Source organism: Nicotiana tomentosiformis, chromosome 7 (genome assembly GCF_000390325.3).
Source record: "Nicotiana tomentosiformis chromosome 7, ASM39032v3, whole genome shotgun sequence".
NCBI classification, from domain to species: domain Eukaryota; kingdom Viridiplantae; phylum Streptophyta; class Magnoliopsida; order Solanales; family Solanaceae; genus Nicotiana; species Nicotiana tomentosiformis.
The window spans coordinates 125,840,963-125,858,016 of NC_090818.1; the positions used below are offsets into that span (position 1 = coordinate 125,840,963).

The 17,054-nt window shown below is 37.4% G+C and overlaps 2 protein-coding genes across 2 annotated transcripts in view; one reads left to right on the forward strand and one right to left on the reverse strand.

The window, feature by feature from the left end:
• The first annotated feature begins 230 nt into the window (after positions 1-230).
• LOC104094743 (growth-regulating factor 3) lies at positions 231-4,635 on the forward strand. The gene is made up of 4 exons (XM_009600721.4): positions 231-731; positions 940-1,134; positions 2,128-2,437; positions 4,047-4,635. The coding sequence occupies exons 1-4, from the start codon at positions 506-508 to the stop codon at positions 4,453-4,455; spliced, it is 1,140 nt and encodes a 379-aa protein (XP_009599016.1). The 5' UTR covers positions 231-505; the 3' UTR covers positions 4,456-4,635.
• A 589-nt stretch (positions 4,636-5,224) lies between these two features.
• The window catches only part of LOC104091324 (1,4-alpha-glucan-branching enzyme 2-2, chloroplastic/amyloplastic), a 38,267-nt gene continuing 26,437 nt past the window's right edge, over positions 5,225-17,054 (reverse strand). The window contains exons 15-22 of the mRNA XM_070179735.1: positions 16,541-16,644; positions 15,208-15,352; positions 14,400-14,547; positions 14,176-14,276; positions 13,133-13,210; positions 6,713-6,868; positions 5,828-5,902; positions 5,225-5,740 (exon numbers count right to left, since the gene is read on the reverse strand). Coding sequence (XP_070035836.1) covers positions 5,627-5,740; positions 5,828-5,902; positions 6,713-6,868; positions 13,133-13,210; positions 14,176-14,276; positions 14,400-14,547; positions 15,208-15,352; positions 16,541-16,644 — 921 coding nt within the window. The 3' untranslated portion in view covers positions 5,225-5,626. The remainder of the gene's footprint in view (positions 5,741-5,827; positions 5,903-6,712; positions 6,869-13,132; positions 13,211-14,175; positions 14,277-14,399; positions 14,548-15,207; positions 15,353-16,540; positions 16,645-17,054) is intronic.

Here is a 17,054-nt window from a genome sequence, read left to right on the forward strand (position 1 = left end):
GTGTACAAAAAGGACAACTCGTTGCTCTAAGTTCCCGTTATGCGCGGGGTCCGGAAAAGGATCGGACCACAAGGATCTATCGTATGCAACTTTACCCTATATTTCTGTAAAAGGTTATTTTCACGGCTCGAACTTGTAACCTCCGTCACATTGCGTCAACTTTACATGTTAGTGTATATAAGTTGAAAATCTTTATAGTAATATTATACTTTGCTTTTTCTCTCAACTGTCTTGTCTGACTGTCTTTTTTCTCAAGTGCTCTAAACAGAGCTTAGCTAAAGGACTTTTCTTTTCTTTTTCATCACTTTGGCTTTGTGAAGTGGCCTCAAACAAGACACTTTTCAGGCTTTTTTCAACTATATCACTGATCTCTTCCTACAAAAGATATATATAAACTGTCCACAGAACTCTCTGCAAAAAAAAAATTCCTTTTCTACTGCCAAAAACCAAACTTAATATCAAAGCCAATAACAACAACAAACAAGAGAGAAAACTGTCCCAAATAATGGACTTTAATCTGAAGCAATGGAAAAACCAACAACAGCAAAATGAGTCAGAAGAAGAAATACCAATACCTTGTGCAAAATTACCAAGACTTGTTCTTGACCTTGACTCTTCTTTTTCACATTCTGCTTCTGATTCTGCTCTTCCATTATTTGTATCTGAACCTACCAAATTGTCAGCATATCCTCTTTCTTCAGATTCAACTTCCACTCCCACTAAATTTACAAGTGAGTAAAATACTAAGGATCCTTTTAATTTGTCCATAATTCTTTTTTTCTTTTTTCCAAAACTCATTTTCAAGAACATTTTTTATATCCAAACACCTATTAATACTCCTTTATTTCTGTTTTTTTTTTTTGTGCAATTTAAAAGTTATGAATTTTTTTTACTGTTAAGGTAACATATCTATAATATTTTTTTTTTTTTTTGGAGTAGGAATGGGAAGTAGTTATTTCAGTTTGGCACAGTGGCAAGAACTTGAACTGCAGGCTTTGATTTATAGACATATGTTAGCTGGTGCACCTGTTCCTCTTGAACTTCTTCATCTTGTTAAGAAAAGTCTCATTACTTCTTCTCCTTATAATTACTTGCCTCAATCCTTTCAACAATATCACCACTATCAACAAGCCTGTAAGTTAATTATCTCCTTTTTCTTTTCAATTTATTGTGAAAATAGAATATATTGCTGTATAATTATTCATACTTAGTTTGTATAGAGAAAGGATCTGTATTTTGATGTTTTCTCTATTATTATTATTATTATTATTATTATTATACTTTGATAAATGAGGGGAGCCTGGGCGTTACTGGTAAAATTGCTGTCATGGAGGTCACTGGTTTGAGATGTGGAAACAGCCTTTTGCATAAATGGAAAGTAAGATTGTGTATAATAGATCCTTGTGGTCCGATCCTTCCCCGATCTATGCGCACCGCTGGAGTTTAATGCACCAATGCACCGGACTGCCTTTTTTTAAAATTTGAGAAATGAGTAATGCATGATGAATTTTTTTTGTTGTTGGTCAATAATTCTCAGCCAACTAAATTAAGAAAAACTACCCTTTTATCCCCTCCATGTTTCAAAGCCTATATTTGTTTTTCTCCTTCTATGCTATTTTGATGTGATTTCTTATTTTCTTGATTTTTAAGCTTGGAAAAATGGAAAAACACATATTAAAGAAAATATGTTCTGCTCTATAGCTTTTGTCAACAAATTTAAGCTAAAGATCCATCCTTTATATCAGTTTAAACTAGTACTCCCCTAAGTCAATCAGCTCAACTGATCTCATTTTTTTGTTGTTGGCATTTTCAAGAATATTGCTTTTCTTTTATTATATACTTACTATATATATACATCAGGAATTTCTTTTAGTATATGTATATCACTTGAATAATTTTGTACTTTTCTTTAAGTTCTGTGTATGGACAGTGTATAATATTGTAACACCATCGACTTAAGTACAGATAGTTGTTTATAACAAATACAGTCAAACCTCTCTATAATAACATACTTATATAACAGTTATTCGCTATAAAAACCAATATTTTTTCGAACCGATTTTTATGTTATGTTATAATATATGTACTGACAATTTTTTTTTTTTTGTGTGTAAAATATAAATGAAGTGGTACAATCGGGATATTGGGGAAGAACAGGCATGGATCCCGAGCCAGGGAGGTGTAGGAGAACTGATGGGAAGAAATGGCGGTGTTCGAGGGATGTTGTTAGTGGCCATAAATACTGTGAACGCCACGTCCACCGCGGCCGTAACCGTTCAAGAAAGCCTGTGGAAATCACCACAATGGCCGCCCCCGTCCCTGCTGGCGGTGTTAACACCGCCAACAGTGGCGGCAGTGAAGTCCTTAATGCTAGTGCACCTCATTTTACTCTATCCGGAACTTCACCTTCTATTGATCTTCTTCATCTCAATCAAAGGTATGCATTTTTGACAATTGAGTTTAAGTTATATATGCACAATGCATAATATATTTACACATTAGGTTAAGTTGTAATAACATGTAATTAATGCTTATAATAAACATTATTGGAAAAAAGAGTAAACAATCTGCTATAACACGTTAATTACACGAATGGTGTTGGAAAATTCGGATTGTCCGTATATATAACTTAAACCTTTGAAGTTTTTGAATATGTTGTGATTATACCCTTGTGTTATTTCTTTGGGATTTTGTGCTTTTCTTTTTCCAATTTTATAAAGTAAAACGTCAGTCTTGGTTCTTGTACATGGGGAAGGATTTGTCCTATTTTCTGTATTGCCTCATTATTTATAACTCCACTAGATTGATCATTTTTCCCCCTAGTGAGTTAATTAAAATTAAACAACATTTTGGACCAATATTCCTTTATACATACTTATTCTTCTCATACAAATTTTGCACTTAATGAAAGTTAATCATTTTCCCAAGAGCAAGTTTTACTTTCTACAAGGAAATGACTGTTTTTTAGCAGAAGTGACAAGAGCATTGAACTCAACTTTTAAATAAAGGGACTAAATATTTGTATTATCAGAAACAACCTTTCTACCTTCAAAGGTAGGATAAGATCTGCGTACACGTTATCCTTCCCAAATCCCACTTGTGAGATTACATTAAATTTATTATTATTATTATTATTGGACTAAATATATGTATTATTCTCTTCTCCCCCATCCTCTCCTTTTTCCCTACCACCTCTAAAGAAACATTGGTTGATTTGATACTTGTCTCCTAAAAGGAAGAATATATAAATTAATACCCTGATCAAATGACTTTATCTACTTCAAATTCCATTATCACATTTTCCTATTGTTTCTTTCTAACTCAGGTAGGGGTCCACTTACTGATTTTTTCTTGGATTTTTAGAATCTCATTTAAGATAGTTTGGTCCACTTTCAATTTCATAGTTGGACCCCAAACCCCACCTTCTTGATTTTTTCTGAAGTTTGCTTTGGCACAGAGCTACTTTTTTGGTTGTGCATATTGAGTAGGACTCACCCCATCCACTTGTTCTGTGTCTCTGCACATATATAGGCCCCCCTTATGTACTGATGTTTTTTGGGCTATTAACATATTTAGTTGGTCAGACTAAAAAATAATTACAGCTGCTAGTCAAATATATATCTTGATTATGTATATTATATGCTTATTATACATTAATATATAAAAAATATAATTTTTTTTGCTATTATTTTGGAGGCGACGATATTGTGTAGATTTTCCATGTTTTATGTTTTTATAGGCCTAGTATAATTTAACCCTGAGTCGAAGGTTTATAGGAAATAACTTCTCTATCTCCACAAGGTAGGGGTATGGTCTACGTACATATTACCCTTCCCAGACCCCACAGTGTGAGATAATACTGGGTATCTTGTTGTTGTAGTATAATTTAACGGATTATAATAAGTTACTTTATCATATTTATCACGTTATCATGTCAAATTTATTATGAAAAAATATCTACTGTTATAAGTCAACTTAACTTAATGGTGTATTTATTTATTTTGCCTTTTGCTTGATTTGGGCTGGGCTAACATGATTTTTTGTAGGCCCTCAGAATCCACTATTGAGAAAAAAGGCCCATTGGAAGTCCAAAATGATGTTACTGGGGATGGTAAATCCAGTAGCCAAATCCTTCGTTGTTTCTTTGATGATTGGCCTAGACAACTTGAGGAAGGCAATAATGCCAGAAGCAATGGTAGCTCTGTGGCTTCTGCCACCAGCCTCTCCATTTCGATGCCCGGAAACCCCTCGTCCGACTTCTCGTTAAAGCTCTCAACCGGAGATAGACAGAAGTCTGGTGCTCGAGTCACCACGTGGGGAACGAACCAAGTGACATCGATGGGCGGACCACTAGCCGAGGCTCTAAGGTCATCGACATCTAACTCGTCTCCAACGAGCGTTTTGCATCAGTTGCCGCGGGGTAGCACATCAGAGGCTAGTTATGTTAGCACTTGACTATAAGTGCACTGTTGATTTTTCATGACAATGGTGTTTTTGGACCCTACTATAACTTCTTTTGCTTTGTTCAACTTTTTTCATCTTTCACCTTACAAAGCTGGTGCTTGCAATATGGAGTTTGTATTATTTTGGTTTGTGTAGGTGAAATCATGAATGCTTTGCTTATTTCTTTCTTGAGCTCGTCTCTCTTTATCATACTCTTCTCATCTTTTCCAACATTAAGATTGATATTACGTTGTTTTGTCCAAAGACGAAAGATCCAATCTTTTTCTATGGTGATGTTAAAATTTATGCCTATTTTATATCTATTTAATGATCAATCCACTAAAGAACATGCCAGTTTATCACTGGGCGACCAATGGAAAAAGAGCGAGGGAGTTAACTAACTATCATAATCAAGAAGGTAAATTGATGTGCAGAAACAACAAATTTAGCCCCAAACCAACCACAACAACAAGCCTCCTTCATTTGACACAAATTATGATGAATTTTCGTGTACATACTTGTTGGAGCTTTGGTGGGGCATTTAAAACGTCGGTTTTGTCCTCAACAACAATCTGCCAGAATTTTAAAGTCTCCCAACAATAACATAGGAGCCAGCAAATTGGTAGCAAAACTTGGAAGGGAAAAAAGGGATCTTATACAAATAGCCGGCCGGATCAACTATTTATATTTTCCATCCGGTATACATAGGTTGTGCACATATTATAAGCAGTTGGGTGGACGGCTTTAGGCTAAATGTTTTTTTTTTTTTTTTAAATAACACTTTTAGCCACCAATTTTGAGCCCAATAAAACATCATTAGATCAGCTCTATTTCCATTTTATAGTTATTGTATACTAGGTCATATAGTTGATATCGAGTTGGCTGTACATGTAAAGAGATGTTACTGCTACCACCCACTGGCTCAGCTAGATGATAATTTACAGAATGCAATATGAACTCCTAAGCAAAACCTGCTGAAGTTAGTGTAGCAGTTTGACATAAGTTCATCGATTTTACATGCTTCTTCAGCACTTCATCTCTGCGTATATTGCTCTGCTAGTAGGGGAAAGAACTGCAAACCTTTGTCACATGAAACTCCGCCAAGACTAATGCAATATTGCCAGACTTGTCAAGAAGCTTATCTGGATAACCGGGTGGTGTTCGCATCTTTCAATAAGTCCATTCATTCTTCAATAGCTACTTCTTCTTCTACTTTGTCTACTAGTGCATAGACCACTGCCGTTCTGCTAGGTGCATACACCATAAAGGAACTAGGACGGTCATCATACCACCCTTCCTGCATAGACAAAATTGAATTTTTTATAGAAATTTCTTTCTGAAAGAAAATTAAATAACACAAATAATGGAGGGAGATTTTACTTACGAAGGTGAAAAATTCAGCATTGTGATCAATTCTTCCAAAGCCACCAAAAAGTGGATCATCCGAGTCCAAGACAACCTGGAAGTGCAACATTTGAGTTAAATCATGTCAAAAGAAAATCAATTGAATGCATAGACCGCATCAAGAAGGCGATAGTTTAAGACAGCATTCCGAAATCTTTAAGTTCTTAGAAATCACCTATTTTAAGCATTTCCAAAAGATACCTCAATTGTGTGATACCAGGATGTCCTACTCTTTATCAAATACAGGAAATGGACCAACTCCAAATTAGAGCATGAGTTCGCCACTACAGAGTTTCTTCAAGAAATTCTTAGTTTCCAATAAAGTACTGATTTTGAATTGAATCTAACACATCCTCACATTTGCATTGATAAAATCAACTATCTAACAAAACCTTAATATCGTTCTACCACTTGATATGAAAGTGAATACCTTGAGGTGTCAATTCTTGAATAATCACTTGATCATCTTACAAATTGGCTAATGCAAGCAAAGGTATGGGAAGAGCTAAACTAATGGTCAAAGAATACCAGCATTCAGATTTTGCATTTCATATTTATCTATAGTACTGAAAAGAACTGAAGTCTATGGATTTATTTTAGGTTCCAAGATGATGGCATAAAAGAGCTTTCACTTGGATCACCCACATCAGTTTTCTGTCAAATATGTTTACCAGAGAAATATGAACCATTGGGATCACGATGGGGAACAGTTGACGATTCATTAATCAAAAGAACATTTTTTGATTATGCATTACAATTGTCAAATAAATCGGTTGCACTACTTATACAAAACTGATGGTCTCCATTTCAAAGGAAAGAATGAGTAAATGTACTATCGAAGTAGACATGTTTCAACTTAGCATACCTTGTATTTTCCAGGCTTCAGGCAGCCTATGCGATAGTCTGAATAACTATTTGTCCAGTGAAAATTAAAGACGAAAACTAGGTCACCTCTTTCAAATACAATCATCCTATCTCCTTCATCCTTTCGTGATATGTACTGGTGTTCTGAAGTCATAAACTGCCAGAAAGAGTAGATAAAGTTTCGTCCATTACACAGAAGTATAAAAAATGAACACAGTATGAACAATAAAGTAAATATACATGACCACTAAAGAGAATAAAGCTAACGACAGACTATTATCATGCTTGTTGTGTATAGAAGACTGCCAAGAGATTAGCATAAAAATAACTTGATTGTTCCATATTTTCTCTTTTTCCATGATTTTCCATTAGAAGTTGCAACACATGTCATTATCAAGTTTTAAAGTTGGCTGAAAGATGCTTTTGACAACCTAGGGACAACAGATGAGCAGGAAAAATTTAAAAGAAAAAGATGATTGAGCCTCAGGGGACTTGGATGTCTGAAAATGACACTGGAAGCCTGGAACCGTCAGGAAAAGAAGAAAGATTGGACACTTCAACATGCTCTAAGGGCGCAGTAAGATCTAATAGACATTACCAAGGTTGAGAGAGTTAACGATAAGTTTCAAAACTCTAGAGATGATTTTTAAGATAATCATCATTCTATTTGTTCTTTAGTAAGATCCATGAGCAACCTGCACTTGATATTTGGTGAAAGAAATACATAAATGCACTGTGAGCTGGATTTCCATACAAACAAAGTGTTAACTATACTGGTACAGCCAAGGTATCTCTAAATCTTTGTTTTGAAACTAGGTGATGGGCCTATGGATATATTGCTCATATTCTGATTGTTTTAATGATGGTTTTCACTATGTTTGCTGAATTGCAGAAATTGGAGATAAAATGTGTCATTGCATGTCCCATATGATAATATGGAGTTAAGCATTTAATTGACACTTTAATTGTGGTTTCTTGGTGATTTCATTGCATTGTGACTGTTAGTTTATAGATATGTATAGTGTAGTCTTGTCCCACATTGGAAGAGGAGTAATATCTCCTTGTAGTGTATAGCTATAAATAGGGACCTCTTGTATTGTATTTATCATCCAATATCAATAACATATTTTCTCCCGTGCCTTCTCATATGGTATCAGAGCATTAGAGAGAAAAGATCGCTGTACGTCATTCCAGCGTTAACCGGGAAGAAAGAACTTAGTCATCGTGTAATTTTTCCGGTGACCTAAGGCTTGTCTAAGTGAAAGTCACTTTCTGTCGGTGTTGTGCTAAAACCAACACCACCACGAGGTAGATCACCCTCCGACTACCAACCCCTGAAATTTTATCCGGCAGAAAAGCCGCCACGCTCCTCCACGCGCCGGCAACAACTTTTCCGGCGAGGGTTCCGGCCACTTTCCGGCCATTTTTTCGCGAAGCTTCTTCAGGACAGTGTGTTCTCCTTAAAATTCCGAGCCTACCCATCTAATTCAAATCAAATTTCGGCCACTTTTATATTTTTCCGGCGTGAACAGTGACCTTTCTGGCCATTTTTTGAAAATATTTCTTCAGGACAGCTTGCTCACAAAGGAATTCCGAGTCTATCCATCCTGGTTACAACAAATTCCGACAACTTTGGAATTTTCCGGCGAGCTACAGTATTTCCGCGCGTGAACAGTGTTTCCGGCACAGAAATAGTGTTCTGTTTTCCTGCTGTAAACAGTGTTTTTCAAGCTATTTCTTCAGTTTTCTCACCGGAGTTACTTATTTCCACTATTTCAAGTTAACTCTACTACTACATCTCGTAGCGACATGTGAACCGATGCTTTGAATAGTCGGATGGTTTCTTTAGCAGATTATATTGAGTTCCTTCGGTACAAAGCATGTAAGCAGACATCTTCTGAGATAGCTTCTATTGTTCAAACAGGTAATAGCGTGACTTGTTTCTCCCAATCTTCATCCTCTGAGTCTTGGGTCATTGATTCAGGTGCATGAGATCATATTTATGGTAACAAATCTTTTTTCACTACTATTTCATATTCTCAATCTCTTCCAAAAGTCACAATGGCCAATGGGTCTCAAACCATGGCAACTGCAATAGGTCAAGCAAGCCCACTTCCTTCCTTACATTTAGATTCAGTCCTTTATGTTCCCAATAGTCTTTTTAATCTCATAGCTGTTAGTCGCTTAGCCAAATCACTTAAATGCGCTGTTTTATTTCTTGATGACCATGTTTTTATACAGAAACGCAGTACGGGGCGGATCATTGGTACCGGGCGTGAATCAAACGGACTTTATCCTTGCTAAATCACATGGACTCACATCTTGTCTTCCTTCTACAACTTGTCCTGTTACTGATTCACCAGATTTATTACATAAACGGTTGGGACATCCCAGTTTGTCAAAACTTCAGAAAATGGTATCTGATTTATCTCACTTGTCAGCTCTAGAGTGTGAGTCATGTCAGCTCGGTAAGCATACCCGCCCCCATTTCCCTCGACGTCTTGATAATCGAGCAGAGTCACCTTTTACTTTAGTCCATTCAGATATTTGGGGTCCTAGTCGGGTCAGTTCCACCTTAGGATTCCGCTACTTTGTTAGTTTCATTGATGATTTTTCCAGGTGCACTTGGATATTTTTGATAAAAAATCGATCTGAGCTGTTTTCTATTTTCCAGACCTTCCACGCTGAAATTCAAAATCAATTTGGGGTTTCTATTCGCACATTTCGTAGTGATAATGCTCGAGAGTATTTGTCTTCCCCATTTCAGCAGTTTATGAAATCTCATGGGATTATTCATCAAACATCTTGTCCGTACACATCTCAACAAAATGGGGTAGCTGAAAGAAAGAATAGACATCTTATTGAAACTGCTCGTACCCTACTCATACAATCTCATGCTCCGTTGCGTTTTTGGGGGATGCCGTTCTTACATCTTGCTATCTTATTAATCGTATGCCATCTTCAGCTATCCAGAACCAAATTCCATTCTCTGTCTTGTTTTCCTACTTACCTTTGTTCTCTCTTCCACCCCGTATCTTTGGAAGCACTTGTTTTGTCTATAACCTTACTCCAGGAACAGATAAGTTAGCTCATCGTGCTCTTAAGTGCGTATTTCTGGGTTTCTCGAGAACACAAAAGGGGTATCGATGCTACTCTCCTGACCTCCAGCGGTACCTTATGTCCGCTGATGTTACCTTCTTTGAAACCCAATCATACTTCATAGGTTCAGGTCATCACTTAGATAATTCTGAGGTACTACCAGTTTCATCTTTTGGAGATTCAGTCACTCCAGCTCCACCACCTACAGCTCCAGTTGTAGCTCCACCACCTATAGCTCCAGTTGTAGCTCTACCACCTATAGCTCCAGTTCCACCACCTACAGCTCCGGTTGTAGCTCCACCACCTATAGCTCCAGTTCCTCCACATAATCCAGTTCAACCTTCTGCAGCTCCACTATTCTTGACTTATCATCGTCGTCCACATCCAGCATCGGGCCCAGGTGATTCACGCCCCGCATCAGATTCTGCACCTACTGCGGACTTGTCTCCTCTTAGTCAACCAATTGCACTCCGCAAAGGTGTACGATCCACACTTAATCCTAATCCCCACTATGTCGGTTTAAGTTATCATTCGTCTGTCGTCACCACATTATGCTTTTATATCTTCTTTGTCCACTGTTTCTATCCCTAAGTCTACAGGTGAGGCACTATCTCATCCAGGATGGCGACATGCTATGATTGACGAGATGTCTGCTTTACATGCGAGTGACACTTGGGAGCTTGTTCCTCTTCCTGCAGGTAAGTCTACTGTTGGTTGTCGTTGGGTTTATGCAGTCAAAGTCGGCCCGGATGGCCAGATTGATCGGCTTAAGGCTCGTCTTGTTGCAAAAGGATATACTCAGATTTTTGGGCTTGATTATAGTGATACTTTCTCTCCCGTGGCTAAAGTAGCATCTATTCGTCTCTTTTTGTCCATGGCTGCTGTACGTCATTGGCCTCTTTATCAGTTAGATATTAAGAATGCTTTTCTCCACGGTGATCTTGAGGAAGAAGTTTATATGGAGCAACCACCTGGTTTTGTTGCTCAGGGGGAGTTTAATGGTTGTCTATATGGTTTGAAACAGTCCCCTCGAGCTTGGTTTGGTAAGTTCAGCACAATTATTCAGGAGTTCGGCATGACTCGTAGTGAGGCTGATCACTCTGTGTTTTATCGGCATTCTGCTCCTAATCTGTGTATTTATCTAGTGGTTTATGTTGATGATATTGTTATTACTGGTAATGATCAGGATGGTATTACTAATCTGAAGGAACATCTCTTTCAGCACTTCCAGACTAAGGATCTGGGCAGATTGAAGTATTTTCTAGGTATTGAGGTCGCTCAGTCTAGCTCAGGTATTGTTATTTCACAGCGGAAGTATGCCTTAGACATTCTTGAGGAGACTGGAATGATGGGTTGCAGACCTATTGACTCTCCTATGGATCCGAATGCTAAGCTTCTGCCTGGACATGGGGAGCCTCTTAGAGACCCTACGAGATATAGGAGGTTGGTTGGCAAATTGAATTACCTCACAGTGACTAGACCTGACATTTCTTTTCCGGTGAGTGTTGTAAGTCAGTTTATGGATTCTCCATGTGATAGTCACTAGGATGCAGTTGTTCGCATTCTTCGGTATATAAAGTCAGCTCCAGGCAAAGGATTACTATTCGAGGATCGAGACCACGAGCAGATTGTTGGGTACACAGATGCTGATTAGGCAGGATCACCTTTTGATAGACGTTCTACGTCTGGATATTGTGTTCTAGTAGGAGGTAATTTGGTCTCGTGGAAGAGCAAGAAACAGAATGTAGTTGCTCGATCTAGCGCCGAAGCCGAATATCGGGCCATGGCTATGGCGACGTGTGAAGTTAGTTTGGGTCAAGCAGTTGCTCAAGGAGTTAAAGTTCGGAGAAATCAGCAAGATGGAACTAGTGTGTGATAACCAAGCTGCTCTTCATATTGCGTCAAATCCGGTGTTCCATGAGAGGACTAAACACATTGAGATCGACTGTCACTTTGTCAGAGAAAAAATACTTTCAGGAGATATTGTTACAAAGTTTGTAAAGTCGAATGATCAACTAGCAGATATTTTCACTAAGTCTCTTACTGGTTCTCGTATTAGTTACATGTGTAACAAGCTCGGTACATATGATGTGTATGCACCGGCTTGAGAGGGAGTGTTAGTTTATAGATATGTATAGTGTAGTCTTGTCCCACAATGGAAGAGGAGTAATATCTCCTTGTAGTGTATAGCTATAAATAGGGACCTCTTGTATTGTATTTATCATCCAATATCAATAACATATTTTCTCCCGTGCCTTCTCACAGTGACAATGTCCTTCAAGGTTTCTAAGGATGTTCGAGCAGGGGGGGGGGGGGTGGGGGTTTGGGGGGGGGGGGTGAGCCGGAAGGCAAGAGAGTCACAAATTGAGCAAGATAGGAAGATGATGGAAGGCTAGAGCACCGCTGAGCAAACATTGAAGGTGTTAACTTGAAATATGCAAAAGGATGTGAGAGGGTAGTGCCTAGTTTCTCCCAACAGACAGCAAACATAGAATTGTCTACTTCATCTTCGCACACCAATTTCCACCACCAAACACCAAAAAGAACTATTAGCTCAATAATCCAAGCTACAATTAAGCATTAGGAATTTTATAATCTTCGAATTGGGACTCTGTTAAACCTAATACTCCCTCTGTTTCAATTTAGATGACACACTTTCCTTATTAGTCTGTTCCGAAAAGAATGACACATTTCTATAATTGGAAATAATTCAACTTTAAACTCTTCATTTTACCCATTTTACCCTTAATGAGAAGTTTTTATAACCACACAAATGTCATGGCCCCACAAAGCTTTTACCCTTAGGCTTTTAAGACCACAAGTTTTTCAAGTCTTTTTTTCCCCATAAACTCCGTGCCGAGTCAAACTAACTCATCTAAATTGAGACGGAGGGAGTAACTATTTAGTGCTGGTTAAGTCTTCGGTAAATAGGGTGGGTAACTCTTTCAAAAAGTTGCTGGTTATATCTCTTTCAAAAATTTGCTACAAGTTCGAAACTTTAACTGCATTTTTCCATGAATCAGAATATCTGTAAGACTACCATAACCAGAAACTAATTCTCATGAATCAGTAAAGTAAATGACTGGATCCCAGCTTCGTCTGGTTGTTCAAAGAATGATAAATGATTACTGGTTATGGACAAGAATTTTCAGCAAACTGTATTTAGCCAGATAGTAAAAGACACTACATGATTATGCTATCACATAGATCTGAGACTATGTTTTACAAGAGCTTAATGAAGTTCCTCAAACAAATGAAAAACTACTGGTATGGGAAATCAAGAAGCACAAAACTGAGAAAGCGGCACAATATAAACACATACCTCATATCTCTCTTCAAGATGCTGCATAGCCTGGTCAAATTCTTGCAACCCATGGTATCTTAAATAATCTGCATCTCCCTGAATATCCAGCAAGGATAAGCACTCACAAATTAAGACTGAAAAAAGCTAAAAAGGAACTTGGAATAACGCCAAGAAAAAGTTAGAAGTATATTGGTCCTTATACTTCTCTTTAACCAAAATAGAAAAAGCTGATGGGAATCGTGTGTGTGATCCCACTTTTTTTTATCGTTTCTTTCACTTCTTAACTAGACAATGGAATGAACCTTATCCTCTCTCTTTTACCGAAATTTTGTTATGTCCGTGCAAAAAGACAAGAGTATGAAGTATTTGGGGGAAAAATTACTCTACATGAAACATAAATGTCAATGCATATTTACACTAATGACAGAACTCATAAAAGCTACAGTTTGCGTGTCAGAAAAGGATGATTCTGTAAACTGTAGACAAGACCTGACTTACCCTTAAGGAGATAAAAGAGGTCATCATAGTTCACAAAGCAACCAAGCTAGACTTTCAACTTTCAATTGATAAATGTAACATGTCAATTCACTATAAGCATAGACAACATTATTTATGTTGAGTTATTATCTATCTAAGCGAATTATCTTTTTGTTATACTCTCTTTATCCCACAAAGTTTTTTGCTAGCAGCTCTATTAAGTAATCTGATCACTCACCCTTGCTCAGCGTAAAGACAGCCTCAAAACATTAATCTCTCCGTTCCATTTAGTATGACATTGTTACTGTATAGGGAACCAAGGAATGTTTTCTTTGACAATGCATTTGTAAGAAAATATGATTTACAGTATGTTTATATAATTAGTAAATATGTCGATATTCAAAATAATTAAGAAATCAACGTCCAAATTCACGCCGAAAATTAAATATTTTGACCCTTGTACTCTAAACCCCATCATTCCCTTTGGGAACAGAGGGAGTATTTGCATCAGCGCCACATCAATGCACCAAGAAGCTAGAACGGTAAAGCATACAACCTGGATAAGAAATAATGCAAGGGCTAACCAGATCAAATCTCCGTCTGCATTTATCATAACTGAAATTGTTTCCGGGAATCACTTGTCCATCAGGGAGGTGTTGTTCAGCCCTAGGGAAATCAATCCACTCTGGAAAATATAAGTGAATGTATTAATGTACAATAAAGAATACCAGGAAAGAAAATTGTACACGATCAAAAGCAGCCTAGCAAAGAATTAAGGCCAAGGAACAAAAATGTTAGCAATCTATACCAGGGTGGCCAAATTCATTTCCCATGAAATTTAGGTATCCTTCTCCTCCTAATCCCATAGTTACAAGCCTGATCATCTTGTGCAACGCAATCCCACGATCTATTAATGGTGTTGACGGTCTATCCAGAGCCATAAAATCATACATATCCTGAAAAGAATAGTTGCGTTTGGGGGGGGGGGGGGGGGATTAAAGAATTACATGAGAACTTGATAAACTAAATCAAGAAAACACACAGCTCTAGCCCTTGAAGACGTAATTTTGGAGCATTATTTAGACTCATAGTTGACATAATTGCGTGTTAACAACTCCATTCTGTTGTAAAGCTAATAGGACAGGACATGGGATATTCATGCTCACGCATTACTATTAGAGAAATAAAAAGGGTAATCATCAAAATACACAAAAAATATCCAGCTTATAAAAGAACATGACGGTGCTTTTTTAAAAGGGAGAAAGTAGTAGATTCATGTATGAATACATCCTTCAGAGAAAATTTACTTCGGAAATGAAGCTGATAGTTTCGTGAAATTATAGAATATCTAATAGAACTGGTGGAAACAGCCTCTCTACCTTCCCAAGGTCGGGGTAAGGTTTGCGTATACTCTACCCTCCCAAGACCCCACTTGTGGGATTACACTGGGTTTGTTGTTGTTGTTCTAATAGAAATGGTAGGTGAAAGAATGCAGACTTCTCCCTCGAATAAATGGATGAGTTAATAATGCAAAACTAAAGTTCTCCTTCAAGTGGCATGCCCAATCTTAAGTTTCAATTTGATTGCTGAGAAAAGACAGAAAAAGTATATATAACCTTGTCCATCAACCAGAATGCTATAGTTTTATCACCAACTAGAGCTTGATCATGACTTTCCGCATATGAAACACACTTTTCCGACCATCTTCTATTTGTCAGTGTATGAATAATATCACCCACTCTCCAATCCTCATCCCTTTTCCTGTAACAAACAGAGTTAGAAAAATGAGTTTTCTAGATAAGCGACTTGCACATAGAGAAAAATATGAACTGCTGGAAATTAACTGAAGTCAAAACACAAAATATTAAGGAGCATATCCTGAGAGCAAGCGAGTGTTCTGTATTCTGGATAGAGAGAGCATATGGTCAAACAAGTAGTAGACACGCATTGCCACCCAGCATAATAGCATCAACACTGAAATCATTTGATGATAGTTGGACAACTGCAGAATAATCTTTCAAAGTTGTCTCACAACAAGAGCACGTGCATCTTCGCCTCACTTAAGAAGATAGTTCGAAACCAATACTAGTTCACATAACCAAACATTACACCACTCAGACATTGAGAAATTACCAAAACAGTGAAACACTTCCTACAAGATGGCACCATTATTTTTCTTAGGCAAACATAACTTGTTTTCCCATTTCTTTCCCCTATACAAGACTAACATTGCCTTCCTCCATATACAAGGTAAACAAGCTACCTCCACTACTCTCCCTTTGTTGAACTTATGCCTCACCCTGGAAAATGGTTCGGATGCTTCTAGATTAGAATAAATTTGAAATATCAAACACGGGTTTAGGCTAGCGATTAAAAGGAGATAGGCTGGCTTGATTGCACGAGTCCATGTATCCTGATTAGTGTACCATCACCATCAGAACTGCTGCCCATTGAAAACAAATAAAAAGGCAAAAGAAGCTAGTGCAGATGGTTTTCGCCTGGAAAAAATCCTGTTGACTCTTGAGTGATTCAGATTGCTGCTTACTAAGAATCTTATCTTGCAGCATTCATGACAAAACTTCACGAGTTAACAGAGGGCTCCAGTAAAACCTAAAGAGAATATGTAACTACTTTTCTCTAGACCAGTTACTATCCCTCAAAATAGGCTCTCAGAAAAGGAAAGAAAAATGTACAAGGAACAGCAAAAAAGATATGCAATTATGCAGTGTAGACCACATTAAAATGTTTCAGTGGTTGTGCTTGAGTTGCCTCGTCTATTGTAAACTTCGAATTGACATCATCTACACACTAATTTTATGTTCTCTATTTTTGGTATACTTCTTGTATACAGTGTCTTTCCCATATATTTATCAAATTAATTTACTTCATCAAAAAATATACTTTATATAATTTCAGGGATAAGCATTTGAAGCTTTAGAAACAGCATACTTGAGCAACTCAATCCATTTATCAGCAATTGCCATATGCAGCCGATAGTCAAAGCCAACACCCCCATCTTGAACGGGAATACAAAATGTCGGCATTCCACTAACCTGAAATTAGTAGCAAAAAGAGTAGAGCATTAAGAGTGTGATCAGAAGAGTAGCAGCCCATATAGAGTAAAATGTCCTTTCTCTTCACATTGCATAATTTGCAATTAGCATAAATATCTGTTTCATAAAAGAAGAACCTTTGAAAAGCATACAGTAGTACCAAGGACAAGCATACAGAGTCCTCCATATAAAGAAGAAAACCAAGCAGATCAGGAAAAGTCACCCAACTCCTTATAAGGACACTACTTATACTATAAACTCTTTTGAGAAGAAAACTTGTCCTTAAAAATCCTTGCATCACCAGATGCCCCGAACACACTAAACAGTTATCATAGCAAAACATTTGCCGATATCTTCCCTTCTTTGCGAATATAAAATTTACGTCTGATAAACAATAATCCATTCAGAGT

Excerpts from the sequence above, each read along its gene's own strand:
- LOC104094743 (XM_009600721.4), top strand. The coding sequence starts at position 506 with ATGGACTTTAATCTGAAGCAATGGAAAAACCAACAACAGCAAAATGAG. Across the intron at positions 1,135-2,127 it reads TCACCACTATCAACAAGCCT|TGGTACAATCGGGATATTGG; the intron begins GTAAGTTAATTA and ends ATATAAATGAAG. Across the intron at positions 2,438-4,046 it reads CTTCTTCATCTCAATCAAAG|GCCCTCAGAATCCACTATTG; the intron begins GTATGCATTTTT and ends GATTTTTTGTAG.